The sequence below is a fragment of the Leptosomus discolor genome, chromosome 4 (genome assembly GCF_034619465.1).
Source record: "Leptosomus discolor isolate bLepDis1 chromosome 4, bLepDis1.hap2, whole genome shotgun sequence".
Lineage (NCBI taxonomy): Eukaryota > Metazoa > Chordata > Aves > Leptosomiformes > Leptosomidae > Leptosomus > Leptosomus discolor.
The window spans coordinates 23,743,515-23,759,490 of record NC_141394.1 but is presented as its reverse complement, the minus strand read 5'-3'; the positions used below and the strand labels follow the sequence as shown (position 1 = coordinate 23,759,490).

The following is a 15,976-nucleotide window of genomic DNA, read 5'->3' as shown; positions in this document are numbered from 1 at the left end:
ACTCTGAACCTTCCCTCCTTGAGGGCACATATCTGGAATTCCGTTGAGAGGTGAACACATGCTGAGATTTATGAAGCTGAAGGTGGCAGCTCCATATCTCCCCTTCCTCTAAGGGGGGATTTTTATTTTTTTTTGTAGCTGTGCTCTTCCCCACTAACCAGAATGATCAGGAGGGAGTCATAAAAACACATGCACACACAGAAGCGTGTGGGGAGGTGTATGATTTACTCCTGCCTTCGTTAACTCCTAACGTAGGGGATCCCCGTGCGGTGTTGACAGCTCCCTGACAGCAGGCCGGCACAGCACCGTTGCGCACCGCGGAAGCCTCCCTCCCCTGCCTCCCGCTGCGGCTGGCTCACTCACCTGGTGCCCCCGTGTACATGATGGAAAACACGTTAATAGCTATGGTAGCAGCATAAAACACTGGAAGTGCGCGGAGACCGTTAGGCACAGGGTCTTCCTGCATAGATATCAGGGGAAAAGAGGAAACATTAGCTGGATTTTCCACCAGATTAATGTCAGCATGAACCGCCATGAGGAAAGCACGTGCTCCCGAGTCAGTGCCAGGCAGATGGAGCCTTTTGGGTGGATGGTGAGGAAAGCATGGTGACCTGTCTGGCTACACCCAAATCCACAACGCTGGTCCTGGCAAGCACCAGCATTCTGGGGCAGCTTGACGCGGTTAATGGGAACCAGGGAGAGAGGTTGTACTTTCAGGTCAGCTGCAGACCTGCTGGGTGACCTGGGGGCAGGTTTCTTTCTGCGAGCATTTTCTTACCTATTTTGTCTCCAAGATGAAGAGTGCCTTTCACTCGGCACGACTGAAGGGTGCCGAGCAGGACAGGGCTTTGATATTTTCAGGGCAGGGCTACAAGCACCAGTGCAAAGTGTCCATTGCAAAACCTTATTCCTAACCTCTCGGTTTCGACTGAGCCAAACTGGCACTTTTCACCAGCTAACAGAAATCTCTGAAATACTAAGTGTGTGGCTGTGTTAAACAGGTAACACAAACGAAGCAAGTGTGCAATGTTTAGCACGCCACCGTGCCTGCTGCCCACCACGGTCTTGTGCCCTCAGCGCTCATGAGGAAAGGCTCAGCTGACGGTGCAGCGGAAATGCACCGTGCGAGCCATGGACAAGGCCTTTGTGAGGAGACTGCTTTGGCCTTTTAAGGGGCTCCGTGTGTTTGCAAAGAGCCTGGCAAAGCTAAGGGCTGGCTAATGTGGTTTTGTTTCTTGCTGTCATGAGCTGTAAAAGGGAGCTGAGAGAAGGCTGCGGCCGCCCTCTGCTATGCCCTCGTCCCAAAGTGTGATGCAGCACGGGCTGTACCCACAGGGCCAGCTGCTATTCACAGAGAGCCCCAACAAGGACATGAACCCCTACACCAGGCCATTGACTTGCAAGCTGAAAAGCTGCTCTTTTTTTATGCACGCGCACAGCCCAAGTCACTACCTGCTTATGCCAGAAGCTCTACAGATCTTACTACTTTGTGAATGGCACAGATGGCTGGCAGAAGACAATTTCATGAGCTTTAACTTTTTCTGCCTCTTGTATGCTTAAATATGTGGCTTTTACACCAGAGTTCATGTGATTTTCATGACTAATTTCTAACTAAGTTGTTACATTTTGAATGCAATAGAGGAACTTTTCCTCGCCCTTTATGAAACTTGAGTGATTTTAAATTCAAAGCTGAGTCAAATCAAATTTATCATCTGCTTTTATCACTGACATTTATTTACATCAGAAATAAAGAACGATGAAGCTGACATTATAGGTGGAGTTATTTATAGCAAAAGAATTAATCTCTCATCTATTTAAGTTCCCTGTATAACTGCTAATATCGTGTCCCTTATTTTAGGTCATTGTTATGCACTGCACTCCCCCATTTTAGCAAGTTGAATGGTGTGACAGAAATGGAAAGAGCAGATAAAAGTGTTCTGGTTCCCAGTTCATGCTGGGTGGCAGGCAAATCATCTTCCACACTGGACATATATGGACTGATGTTACCTCAAAGCTGCCACTTTTGACTGAGGTCACTAAAACCCACAGATTCAGGTTTCTTGAGAATCTAGGAAATATGCAGATGCCCATCTCCTAATGTCTGATGTGCTAGAAAACCAAGCTTAAAATTTCACAACTAAGAAGTACCAACTAGAGTATATCCAAGGGAGGACTGCTCTGTCTAAGTAACAGAACGGCTATCGTGAGGCTAACTCAATGCCAACAAGTTTGCACTAATACAGAAGCAATCTCAATGTGCCATCATTTAATCAAACAGCATATACAATATTCACTATCACGTAGCACCTTCCAAGCCTCAAATACTTGTCAAATAACTTACTCTGAGTTTTCAGAACTGCTAAAAGCAAGTACAGTTCCAGTGCCTATAAAAAAGGTGACTGGTCTCCTGTCCAAAAAGCAAGCCATAAACTTTCAGCTTTGGAAATGCCAGCACTCAAATGGGAGGCTAAAGCACAGCCTTCATACTGAGCACTCATTATAATAGTGAGATGTCTTTACCTTGTTTAAAATGAAGAATCTAATCAGCACAAAGAGGACTCCAGACATCAAGCCAGACAACAGTGGGGAAATAAACCAAGAAGCAACTGTGTTAAAGAAAGAATGAAACATGAAATAAACAGTATTCTTGCATAATAGTTAAGTAAGTAGTTAATGAGCAATAAATTTTAAAAAGTTCTTGTACAACTGGAACGAATGTTCCTTATGTTTACTTATAACTGGTGCAACTCAATGTCCACTGACACTCATGAAAGTCAAAGTAACGGTGGGCACTATCAGAAACATCAGCCAAAGCATTTCCTGACAATTTTGCAAGTTTAGCAATCAAATTCATCAGGAAAGTTTCTTGTAGCTTGATACAGAGTGGACCAAGAAAGCCCTGTAATTTCCTAATCACCAGGACCACGAATGTTGCAAGCAAGTGGAAAGCAACTGCATCTAGCAGGATGCCATGCTGCTCTCAGGGTAAAAGTCTCAATTTCCAAAATGCCGTAGAAGCATCAACTGTAACGAATAACGTGAGTACATTTTTTGCAGGCCAGATTTGCAAGTGTCCAGGACTGATTTAACTGAAGTAGGTGGCAAAACTCCCACTGATTTCAATAAGACTGGATTAGGGCAGCGCTCTGGAAATCTCATCCAGAGTGATGTATTGTTTGTGGCATGGTTAACAGATTGATTCTGCTGTCATTGCAAACTCTCTTCTACTTTTGACAGAATCAAAAAAAAATATTCATTGCTGCAACTTCTCTAAAGCTCAATTGTATTTCCATGCCTTCAGCTTCAAATCCTTTTAATACAGCGTTTAGGCTGCGACTCAGGTTACAAGGCTTCCAAAACAATAATGAAAACTCCTTCACATCCCTGCTTGGCTGTGCTGATCTTGACAGTGGGAGGCTTTGAGTTAAACATGTGCTGTATGCCCAGCTTTCGCCTCCCTGAAGCTGGTGGGTGGAGAAACACGACTGTGGGCATTCACATGATGGCTAGCATTGTTGAGAGCAAGAACGAGGTGGTATGAGCTGCCATGAAAAGAATTAGAAGAGGAGGAATGTCACCTTGGAGCATGTCTCTGAGGGACAATGTCTCCTCAGCTTACAGCTGGGGAAGTGCAACTTCTGTCTTATCCCTTTCTCCACTGGAGACACACTGCAGCCCTCAATGAATATGGCATCAGTGCATTTTTTGAATGACAAGACTGGGGCGGAAAATAATTTAAGGAGGGAGTGCTATCAGCACAAGGCAGATTTCTGGGAAGGTTTGTTGCAGGCAGTGCACGCTATCTCACACTATTACGTGAGAGACCCTCACACATAAAAGGAAACAGCACTCACCAATCTTGACAAGCTGCATCCACTGGACTCCCTGCGTGCCAATTGCCACCAGAGAAAATCCAATCGTAGCACCTACAATGCAATGGGTCCCTGATATCGGGAGCTTCAAGAATGATGCAATCAGCTGCCAAACAGCAGAACCTAGATAAAACCCAAAAACATTCGGTATAAACAACAACAGTAACAATAATGTCACACAGAAAGTTCTTCGTCATGTACTCACATTCTTTTAGGAACGCTGCCTACATTCCACATGCACAACAGAGATCTCCTAAAGAGTTTTGTTCCTCTTCTGTCTCTAAAAGCAGATACTAAGACAGTTTAATAGCAGCTTTGAATGCTGCATCTTACAACTTTTTATTACTAACAGCTCTTTACACTGCACAACAGTTCTGCTTTTTTTTTTTTATTATTTTGAAGGCTATCAGTATTTACAGCCTGTCTGACTAAATTCACAAACTGCTCCCAGTCAGCATCAAGCTTAGAAAACTTCATTCTTGAGAACTGGACCTGGAATCCTCGAAGTCATCAGTGTAAGTGGGCATCTACCATTTCACTAATGAACTACTCATGCTCCTAAATTCAGATGCTACCAGAGAAAGGCTCAAATTGTAGAGGCAAGGAGCTTTTATGCCTCATTGCAGTGATGAGCAGCCATATGGAGTCCTCTATATGAAAAATGGAGTGAGGAGGGAATAAGGACCCTCTCACTGCCTTCATTTGCAGCTCATTGCAGCACTGGAGAAACTCACAACTGCAGAAAAGGCTTATCTTAGTAATGGAGTAGCCAAAGATACCCTTGGCAGAAGGAAGAAAGATCCCCTAACTAACTAAGGGATGGTGGCTAATGGCCTATAAAGTAAACGTGATGTCTGGTGTCCCAACAGATGTCCCAAGGAAGGATATTTGCCAAGAATGAAAGTAAAAAAAAAAAAAAAAAAACCAAAACCAAAGGACCTCAAGCACCAGAGAGGATCTGTTTTATTTGTTTTCAGTCCCAACTTTCAGTAGTTAGATCAGACCACATTTGGCCACCAAGCCCTTGAGCATGCAGCTCCATGCTCCGACTCATTTTTACATTGCAAGGATCCAGGTTTCCTGCTCCTCTTGCAGTGCCGCTAACCTCAGGACACCAAAACCATGTTGATAGTGACATGAGCTTTCTGTGGATCTCACCTAATATTAGAGGATTCTTAGAAAGTTCTCTTCTTCATCTTGAGACTTCATGGCCTTAAGACTAAATCTTCATTTGTTAAGTGGCCCCAATGGCAGCAATCAAAACTGCCATGAGAGATCCTGTATTTTCTGGCTTGTGCCACCTCTCTTAACAGATCTGCAGCAGGCACAGGTCACTGAACATATACTGTTACTCAAAATCTCAGCCACCATCCTCAATCCCAACAGAGAAGGATGGTTTGAAGGTCTTGAAATGGAGCCATCAGCAAATGGTGATTTCCTGGCATCATATGCGGCTACACTTGGAAGTCAACCAGTTTGTAAAACTTATCTTTCCTGGGGTACTATCCCAAAACAACTGGCACTCCTATTGCTATTGGAAATTCTAGATCAAATAAGGAACACCTGCTCTTTAATTTTTTGGCTTCTCTTCCCCTGTACTAAAATAAAAATAAATACACTTTGAAACCTTTGACATGAACTTAGAGACCGGCAAGTGGAAGTGAGGTGAAAGAGAAAACAGATGGTAACATCTGTAAAGAGCCAAATAAACAGGTAAGCCAGCCATAGATATGTAATTACAAAATACTCAATCTAAAAACTAGGGAAAATACAACCAAGCCACAGCTGCACTGCAAATATGTAGTGAGGTCTGGGTTTTCTGTTTGGGGGGCAATAGAGGGAGTATGGCACTATTTCTTATTTAATCAACTTCACCTTAAAAAGAAACAGGAGAGCAAGAGGCAAAGTGGTGGGGACTGACGGATGATCTGAGAAGGACAATCTGTGGTCTACAGAAGTTTAAGGAATCACAGTACGGTAGGGGTCAGAAGGCACCTCTGGAAATCATCTGGTCCAACCCTGCTGCTGAAGCAGGTTCACCTGCAGCAGGTCACACAGGACTGCATCCAGGCAGATTTTTAATATCTCCAGGGAAGGAGACTCCACCACCTCTCTGGGCACATTAAGCACCAGAAGGAAGCACCAGAAGGAAGCACATTAAGGAACAAAAGAAAATACAAATCAAGCCAGAGCAGGGCTTTCCTCTGGGGCTTGCAATGCCTTAACTACCTACATCAAAGCTTCCTCTTTAACATAAAATGCATGTTGACAATTTTTAATCTTTGCAGACCTAACCTGCAGAAGTTTCACTGTCACGGAGTCCCAAACTCAGACCCTTCATGCCTGCTGACAGCATGGCCGCACACCCTTTCCTAACAGTAGCTACCTCCTAAAGAAAAAGGGTTGGCTGCGCGCTTCCCTCACCAAGAGCTGCCAGCACTGGCTTTCAGCTCAGGCTGCGTTTCACGCTCCCCTGCTGCTGAAGGCACTGCATCCGTTCTCCTGAGGCTTCAGTGCCACGTGCCAGCTGCGAGCCCCCATCGAGTACCATGCCACCTGCAAGACTGGGTTAGTACTTTGCTTTGCTAATCCTGGCTGGGATGTCCTCTGTCAGTGGCATCTCTTCGATCGCACCAGCTGCTGGCTTCAGCTCCCACTAGAACACCATTCAGGCAATTTCTGACAATAACCTGACAATTAGCTAATGCTAGGGAAGTATTACAATTTAATCCCAAGGGCAACAGTCCCTAACTTTCCAACTGCCTAACAAACAACATTTTAATATGCTAAAAATTATTACAGAATGTTACATTTTAAAATTTTAATCCCATTGCTCCCTGCTTCCTTCTCTCTTAGGAGAGAAGGTTGCCCTGAAAATCACCATCTGCTGTTTGCTGCAAGCATCAAAGGATCTTCCACCAACATCTGGAAAGAGGATACAGCGACTTTTGGTCTCTCCCAGACTGTTGACTTATTTAAGCCTCATTGAAATTCAGAAGCTAAGTCCATTTGCAAAAACATGATCATGAGGCATGAGAGAACAGGGGGTGGGGGTGGGGGGGTGGGAAATGCAGAGCAAAAACAGAAAGAGGAAAAGAAAACAACCAGGAAGGCTCAGAGAAAACACAGAAAAAAATATCATACATCCAGAGAAAAGCTGGAGATGGATTTCAGGGGAAAAAAATTGAAATCTGCAGTTTGTAACTTGTGATTAATTCTGAGATTTAAAATGTGGAATTTCTTCTTAATGCCCTTACTGGAGGAAGGGAATGCAACTGGTCATGAAGTTCACACAGGCTTATGTAAATACGCATGCAAATAAGTTGTTTTCTTGAGCTTCTGGCCAGTTGCCTCCACAGGGGGCATCTGAGACTTAAAACTTTGCCCGGCCAGGATCAGGATGACAGAAATAGATACAGAAAAGGACCCTTCCTTCAACAAGGTCCATGAGTATCAAGAACATGAAGGTCAGAAGATGCAGGTCACTTAGATTTCAGACAGCATACGCTGCTCCCGGGCAATGCCTGTGAGAAATGATGGAGCTATCTCAGGAAGCAGAAGGCTAAATGATGCAAGTGGAGGGGTACTAAGAAGCCACCCTACAGCTTAATGGAAAGACCAGAAACCTGTAGCTGACCTTGCAAGACATTGGGAAAGAAGAACTGATGGGGGGTGCCCAAGAGCATTTGATGTGGTTTAAGTTGGCAACCCCACAGAGGGACCATTTGGTGAAATGGCTGCCGTCCCAGCAACAACTTCTCACTAATGAACCCCTCTTCCCCTTGGGCAGTGGAAGGTGGCCAAGCTTCAGGAGGCTCAGGAGCAGCGAAAGCCTAAGGGAACCACCTCCCTGCTCTTAAGCACACAAAGCCACCTCAGACAAGTCCAGAAACTGGCACTCAATGTCCATCTTGATGGACATCAAAATTTTAAAAAAGCAAAATTTTCCCATTTCCCCAAAGAAATGGGAAAATAACTGCATGTAGTAGACTTCTGCACGGATTCACCTGTCTCACATGCAGGTCCTGCCTGAAAACTGTGGGGAGGTTAGAGGGTGTAGATGGAAATAAAATTTAGGTTAGGTTAAAGGAAGTGTAAGGAAGAAAATCTTTGAGCGGAGCATCCCTTTCAAACAGAGGATGCCGCAATGCTCATATAAATCACGTCACCCTGTCGTGGGATGCCACGGACCTGCCAGACTGAAGAAGCAGTGGTGGGATGGGCAGACTGGCTCTTTGCCTGCGCTGCCTCTCCCACAGTGAAAGGGTTTCCTTCCTGCTGTCTCCTGCCCTTTAAAAGCAGGTTTGCTATTGATCCTTGAGGGAGCTCTCCAAAAGCTCACAAAGCCTCTTGCATATAAACAAAGAGTAAATACTGTGGCTTAATGGTACTTACCTCAGAATATGCTATTTGTTCTAAACGAAGATTAATTTAACTGCAAGCAAAAGCATGCGGAGCAGACTCTAAGGAGGTACACTGAACTGCTGTCGGCTTGAGTCAGAAAAATTAAAAAGACCTTAAATGTGTGACTGTCTATCTTTACTCCTCCTTTAGTTTTCCTATGGGCAAGGGTGAAGTGTATGATTAATTACAATCACTCAGCTAGACAATCAGTTTAAGCAAATATATTTGGATTTCCTGCAATTTTAAAAAATTATTTAGGTAATTCCTTCTCATAGGTATTCATTGCAAACTGCTATTTCTGTAGGATCTTCTGTACGGTTGCAAATGCTATGCTTACATATTTTCCTCTTACCATCATAAAAATCTCCAAAATAATTTTATCAGTACCCTAGCAATATGTATATATGATCCATTATGCTAAACATTTTTTCTTCTATTAAATGGCTGAATCATTGAAAAATGTAAATGATTAGAAGCATTTAAAAAACATAGGAGACTGAAACAGGAATACAGGCCCCTGCATTCACACAAAACCAGATGTGCAAGTCCAGAAGATGGGAAGAATTAATTAACAAGATCCACAACAAACAGGATGACAAATACACAATGAACGTTACTTGAAATAGGAAAGTATTACTTACCAACCATTGCACTCACTTCTCCTGCCATCAGCAGTGGGACGGTGTTGTTGTACAGGTTAACATCAATGATACCTTTCCGAATTGTTTCTCCTACTTTTGCTCCCAGTAATACTGAGCCAGTGGTTTCAAAAACTGAAGCCAAAATGCAAGCCTGGCGTAAAGTAACAACACCAGAGCCCACAGCCGTTCCGAAAGAATTGGCAACATCATTTGCACCAACCGAAAAGGCTAAAATAAAAGCAATGATAAAACCCACAATGACCATCCACAGGTACTCATCCATTGCCATCTTTCCCCAAACTGTAGATTAGCTTCCCCTTTGCAAATAGTTAATAGTCAAGGCTGGAGGGCACCGCAACGGATTTGGAAAGCAGATTTCTTGTAAACAATGAGTTCTCTCTGGAAAGTGCTGGGTAGTGTTAGAATGTGAAGAAACTGCTAACTGCTGATTTTCAAACTACTATAAATACTGTTCATTTGGCTGCCTTCGGTCAGCAGTGAAACACATTCCATATTTTGCTCCCAAATCGGTACAACTGCAATGTTCTGTCCTGCAACAGGAGAAAAAAAAAAAAAAAAAAAAAAAAAAGAAATTTTTTTAAAAAAGGGAATACTCAGCAGAGCCGATAACAATGCTCGTTTTCAGAAGTAAACAGATGATTTAAACCCATTAATGGGGTCCTACCTCAGCATGTGACTGTTCTAATCATAAAGCAATTCAGAGAAGGTTAAAATTAGGTCACCTCTAAAGCGATATGTTTCTTGCAATATCATGACTGAGAAAATCTTCTGAGCCATTCAAAAGGATTTCGAAAGGTTGGGGGTTTTTTAATGTTGCATTTATCAAGCAGTGCGATAAGACCTCTTTCTAGAAGTAGGATTCCTCTTGTCTCTTTGCACCCAGTGAATATAAGACATGTAGAATATATAGACCACACCATACAGCCTGATTTCCAGCTGCTAGATATCACCCGGCTCCACCAACCTCAGCAGAGCTCTCAACATTTTATCAGCTGCAGCCAGGGATGCACTCCTTTGAAAAATTATTTTATCTATATGTCTGTCTAGGAAATACCACTGAAATATTCTGAAGAGCACTAATATTCATCTATTGCTGTTATCACATCCCATGCAGTAAGAATACAATTTTCTTACAGCTTCTCAGTCACTGAAACAGCACAATAATCGCAATATTCCCACGTATCCTTACAGATCTAGAGAAGTCAAATCAAAAAGTTGAACTAAAAATTTGAGCTCTCTGCTCTTTCCTATAGATGGCTACCAACAGTCATTATAGTCAAACAGTTGTTATATATATCTTTTAGTATTTCTTCTGATAGTTTCAGTTTTATGATTGCCTTTTGAACTACATCTTAATTAGTCCTTAATTAGTCTAGCCTGGAAAAAGAGTGAGCTCTTTCAAGCCAAAAAATGGAGAGAGAGAGAGAGAGAAAGAGAGAGAAAGGGACTTCAAAAAATAAAACCTTCACCATCCAAAAGACTGCTAAGCAGAGTGATAAGGCCCACACTGATGTCAAGATGGTCAAAAGCTAGAAGCAAATTTGCCCAAACCATCTGCCTCTTCTGCTAGTAGCTGCCATGAGGGTGTCCCATGCCACCCTCTGCTTTCCTATCCATGCTGTTTGGTTCCAGAAAAGTGCCATTTTGGAGGTGGCAAGGGGTTAAAAGAACATTTAGTAGCAAATATCTGTCAGCCAACTCCACATGTTTTAAGAAGCATTTCAAGAGAACAGGGGCTATCAGATGAAAAGCCCCAGGCCCACCTCCTGCTCTCTGCTTCCTCCCCGTCACTTCAGCCTCATACAATATATCCACATCCACAGTTTCAAGACCATGCTTAATTTCTTTCAATGACCTCAATGCAATGTAGGTCCTGCGGTAGCAAGGAGAAAGGGTCTCTGTAACCTCTGAAATAATGGTAAAATTAAAAATTAAAAGAGATTTTGCATATTCCTGAGGTGCTGGATCCTTGAGAACAATCCACAGAAAAACACCACATCTATATGTTTCCTAGAAAATGCTTAAGTTGACGTCAAGGACTGATTCTTTCTCTAAATATACATACTCAGCAGAAAAGATGTCCCTCTCTCTTTCTCCATGCTCCAAACTGGCTGAACAACTGTTGCTCCAGTCTTTTCCAGACATGGAGCAGACATCAATCCTTGAATGCCTTACACTCTATAATAACATCTTGGAAGGTCTTAATGGGTAAAAACATTTGTATAACGATGTTTATACTATGAGATAACATGAGAAAACGAAGCACCGATGCATTTTTGATGTTTAAAGACTTGTTGCCTTTTTATAATTCATGAGCACTCAGCCCACTGAGTGGAAAAGGACTTGACAGAGACAGAAAAGGCTAACGATACTTGGAACAAACAATTACAGTTAGCATTTGTTCGCCTGTGAAGGAAGACAAAACACCGATACATTAATTCGTTAAAAAAATTCTATTATGTAGATTTTTGCTAGGAGATGAAGTGCTGGACTAGGGTTCTTTCTTGATCCTGGAGATTAATGATGACATTCTTCATCCTGCATGGATTTACACGGTACCTATAGCCTTGGTGCCCCAGTTTCCTCTCCCGAAAATGGGCAAAGCTGACTGAGATCCATGCATGCCTCCACAGACGCTGTGATTATGAGACCCATTTTCTTCGGACCCACATGATGAAAGCACACCCTTATTCCCAGCAGAGATCTGTCTTTTCTCCACTTATCAACGAACCTACCAATTCACCATGGTGATCCAATTTCTGGAATAGAGAAAGGAAGAGCAGGGGGATTGTGACATTGCCCCATCGCAGTGGAGTTCACAGAACAACATTAGCCAAATCTGGCTCCTCCAGCCACAGCGCGTTCCTGCAGCTTCCAAAATAAACCACTAAGTCACAAGGTTGCCTTTATTAGCTTCCCTGGGAGGGGCGGGGAGAAGAACTCCAGATGGTCCCAAAGAAATTAAGACTTCAAGTGTGCGTATGTGTGCTCCTAAACCTCCTCCTGAAGGCCAAAGAGTCTCCCAAAGGCTGTCAGCGGGGCTCTTGGCAAAGGGCTTGGAGAAGCAGCTACATAACCTCCCTCCCTGTGAAATGAGATATACAGCCTCAGGAGAAAAGGATGTCTTAAGTAAGAAGTCCCTCCTGTTATTTTATGCAAGGTGACAGTTCAAAATAGAGCTTCCTACAAAATTTGGGAGGCTCGACTTGACGTTCACTGCATTTGCACAAGTGACCGAGCACAGCAACAGACAAGCCTTGTCTTTAACGAGATGAAAATCAAAAGGAAAAGAGGAAAGCGAATAAATACATTTTTAAAAATTAACATGCAGGCAGCATTTGAACCGATAGGTGTTACTACTTTCAACCTTAAACAACTGTAAGAGATGTTAAACATTTAAACAAAGAAACAGAAAGAAAAAAAAAAAGGCACATCTCTGCTGAGAAAGTTTTCAGAAATGCAAAATATCCTACAAAGTAGGCCAGTGACTAAATACAGACTAAATCTTGTAGCATGCTTCTTTCTGGAGCCCAAAATACATCTGGCATGCTCAGACACGCTGAGCTATGCCCCTCATCACCTAATCTAACCCGAGAGCCTGTGGTATTTCATGTTGTTACTGGGACAAAAAAGAAACTGGAAAAAACCGCTGTACAGTAGGGAACGGCAGATCTGCTTTCTGCATGACAGCTGGAAGTCACTAGCCTGTTTATCTCCTGCATTCATGTATATTTCATCAACCCGCCTCTATGCATGCCAAATGCAATTCAACCTGATCTGCTAGATGCTAGGAAATCCTCCCATTTACCTGCGGGACGGCTGCCGCCCCTCCATGGAGGCCTCCACAGCCAGGTGCGCTACGCTACTGCAGCAGACTCTGGGTGGAAAAGTTCGTTTTCCTATTTACGCTTTGGATAACTCTTCCTGAGCCAGCCCAGCCTGCACTGCAGTGGCCGTGCTGCAAACTCACCCTTGGGCATTAGCAGGGCAGAGGAACTGTGTTAGCACTGGGGAGCTGCAGGACCCAAAGCTGGAGCGTGCATCTCTCATAGCTGTTAGAGTGAAGAAAATCGCATAGAGATGAAATGTCAAGTTGTAATAAGCTAATTCTGCGTTAAGGGAAGATTTTTAGCTAATACAGTTTCCTTATGATCCATAATTAGAGAATCATAGTTATGAGGTCTGAGTTGAAGCTTTTAACTGTTTACACGGACTCAGAAACTTACAGAACTTGCACCTCAGTGAGAAAAATCTGATTTTTGGAAATGCTAAGCACGTCCCTCTGCCTCACTGGCAGATGATCCAGACACCCCCCTCGGACTTTATTTTGTTGCTAGCTAAACATCTTGTTATAACTCTGTCAACACAAAGTGCTATTTCTTCCCTAAGGGAGACACAAAAACAAAACCTAGGTAGGGGAGCACCTTGATTCATGCAGAACGACAAGTGAATCCTCCGGAAAAAGTCAGGATCTTCTGAGATCATTTTAGGATAGGTTTATGCATGAACATTTACTAAGACAGCTCTTCTGGAAACTATTCACAGTACGCTTCTAAGTCTAGACAATTTTTTAGTGAAAAAATAATATGAAATTTGAAAAGTTGTCAGTTGTTTGGTTTTTTTTTTTTTGCCAAACAAATTGCTGCTAAAGAGAACACAGAAACATCTAACAACAGGGACAAACGGTTAAATAAAAGCTCGGGACAAAGTTCAAAGTCTAGGGAAGCAATCAGAGTGCATTACCCACCAGCAATCCAACTGCGTGACATAAAGGAAACAAACAGAGACTCCATAAATGTCCTTTAGTCTTCTCTTTGCAGAAAATTAGGGAAGAACCTACTGCACTCGTGAAACATTGAAAGGTATATAAATCATCCCATGTGCAGCTCATACCATATATAAATCATGCTGTATGCAGCTCTTCTGCTCTCAGAAGTTGTCCCGTGCTGCAGTTGAAAACTTCCTCCTACTCCGGATAGGACAGAGATTCCACAAGGTCCTGGTTTTAACTGTTTTGTTGTTGCCCAAGTATGAGTAGAAATCAAAAGTCAGCAGCTAGTGTAGCATTTCTCAAGATTACAACTACTCCACTTTGCATTGTTACAAGACAGACAGGGGAGGATTATTTTTTTTCCCTGCAGTGTTGAAAACAGCAGACGTTTCATGATAGACAGTGGCATGGAATTTTTACTGACAGGCAGGTTCACTTCTGGTTAGCAGTTGCTCAAAAGTCTGTCTAAAATGCTTACCAGACAGCAGCTTCTAGGAGGTTATTCCATACCTCTCTAATTTCTGTATGTTGTTCTTTATATAAACCCAATCTGTCAGGCTTCCCACCTACGTATTATAAACTCATACCAGATCTGGCATTCCAGTCTATTGGTACTAAACACAGCACTGCATAGAAACCAAGCCTGGTTTTTAATCAAAGCTACTAACATCGTTCACATCAATAGTCCTTATCGTCTCCCATTCATGCTCGGGCCACAAGCCTTGCAAATTATCTACTTTAAGTTACTAATACTATACTCATTATATGAAAGGTGATATTAATTCAAGTGGTCCAAGACTAAGAACATCCCTATATGGCTCTAAATTACATGTACAAGACTTGTCACAAGGCCAAGCATGATGCAAGTTTACTGTTCCGGTACACAAAAAAGCACCCTCAACTTACTTTAAAAAAATCAATCACCACATTCGCAGAAGCAGTTTTTGTATCAATCAGTCCCTATTTTAACACTTCCGCAATGTGTTTAAGCATACTTCACGCTACTACTTGATATGGAAACAAGACTGAAGTTGATAGCTTTCCAAGGACTCCCATCCAGTTTAACACTGCAGAGAGGGACTGTCACCGCCAGCTCCCAAAACTTCCAGAGGATGCTTCCTTTTCTTAGTCCCTATCAACCTCTGTTCCCACCACTGAAAGGTCAAAAATGCATATAAAATATTGGGCGTGAGACTCTGTTGCTGAAAACATTCACTAAAAACACAGAGAGCACTCACACTTAAATAGCAATTCTACAAACAAGTAAGATAGGTAAAATACCAACAAGTCCTTGTTGTGCATTTGCTGATAAATCTTTTTCTCTAAGGGACAATTGGATCCTTCAGTGACTGAACAAAGTCTTTCTAACAAGCAAGTGTTTTTTTTAAGATTCGACACTACAGAGTTTAAGATCCATTCAGAGAAAACAAGTGTTCATGGTTATGGGAAACATGTTTTATAAAAGAAAACCATGCAGAGAAATCTTTAAAACTCACCCAGTATTTAAAAGTTGTTTCAAAAGAAAAAGGAGCTAAGTTCTTCCAGCGACTTGCCCTCCCGATTGTAAATACAGGCTGAAGTCTAAAATAGACATCCTATCATTCAGCACAGTCACATCTGAACATGCAAACTTCCAGAGGGTAGAAAGAGGGCTGTAACTTACACCAGGCAGTCCGGGGATAAAATTCACTCCGGCACAGGAGAGCACACAAGACAACACCGAGAAGCATCAATGCGAGTCCAGAGTCTTATTCAGTAGGTGAAAATCTGCCTCCTCTTAAGCAAAGAATTCTGCTGGGGGTGGGCACTGATAAAACACAACACTGCGTCACGACTGCACAGTCAGACAAACCAATCCAACGAAGCTCATATTAAAAGCAACAAAACGTTCCCTTTTTTTTTTTCCCCAAGCGTAGGCATACACTAGAAAGGAAATCTCATTTTTGACCACCAGCTGAGCATTTTGGTGCGATCAGGTAATCTCTGAGGAGCCCCAGGTCTTCTATTTGCAAGCACACTTAAACACACGCTTAATTCAAGTGCATGTGATGGTGGGGTACGTACAACCAATTCAGGAAAGATGTGGCATGCTCGTTACTTTATCCATGTCAGTAGAGGTCTCACAGGCTACGCAGACTGCAGAAAGTTAACGATGTGCACGAGTTTTGACTGGATTGATGCCTAAGCAAGCAACTTTGCTTTCAACAGTTCAACCTAAATTACTCAATCCAAATTCCTTCAACCACTTTCCTTTAAGTGGGAAACAT

General features: G+C 42.7%; 1 protein-coding gene across 1 annotated transcript in view; it reads right to left on the bottom strand.

Annotated features, from left to right (window-relative positions):
• SLC20A2 (solute carrier family 20 member 2) overlaps nt 1-9,303 on the bottom strand; it is a 33,502-nt gene extending 24,199 nt beyond the window's left edge. Inside the window, exons 1-4 of the mRNA XM_009962180.2 lie at nt 8,918-9,303; nt 3,855-3,995; nt 2,521-2,606; nt 364-460 (exon numbers count right to left, since the gene is read on the bottom strand). Of these exons, the coding sequence (XP_009960482.1) occupies nt 364-460; nt 2,521-2,606; nt 3,855-3,995; nt 8,918-9,206 (613 nt within the window). The 5' untranslated portion in view covers nt 9,207-9,303. The remainder of the gene's footprint in view (nt 1-363; nt 461-2,520; nt 2,607-3,854; nt 3,996-8,917) is intronic.
• Nucleotides 9,304-15,976: the final 6,673 nt, after the last annotated feature.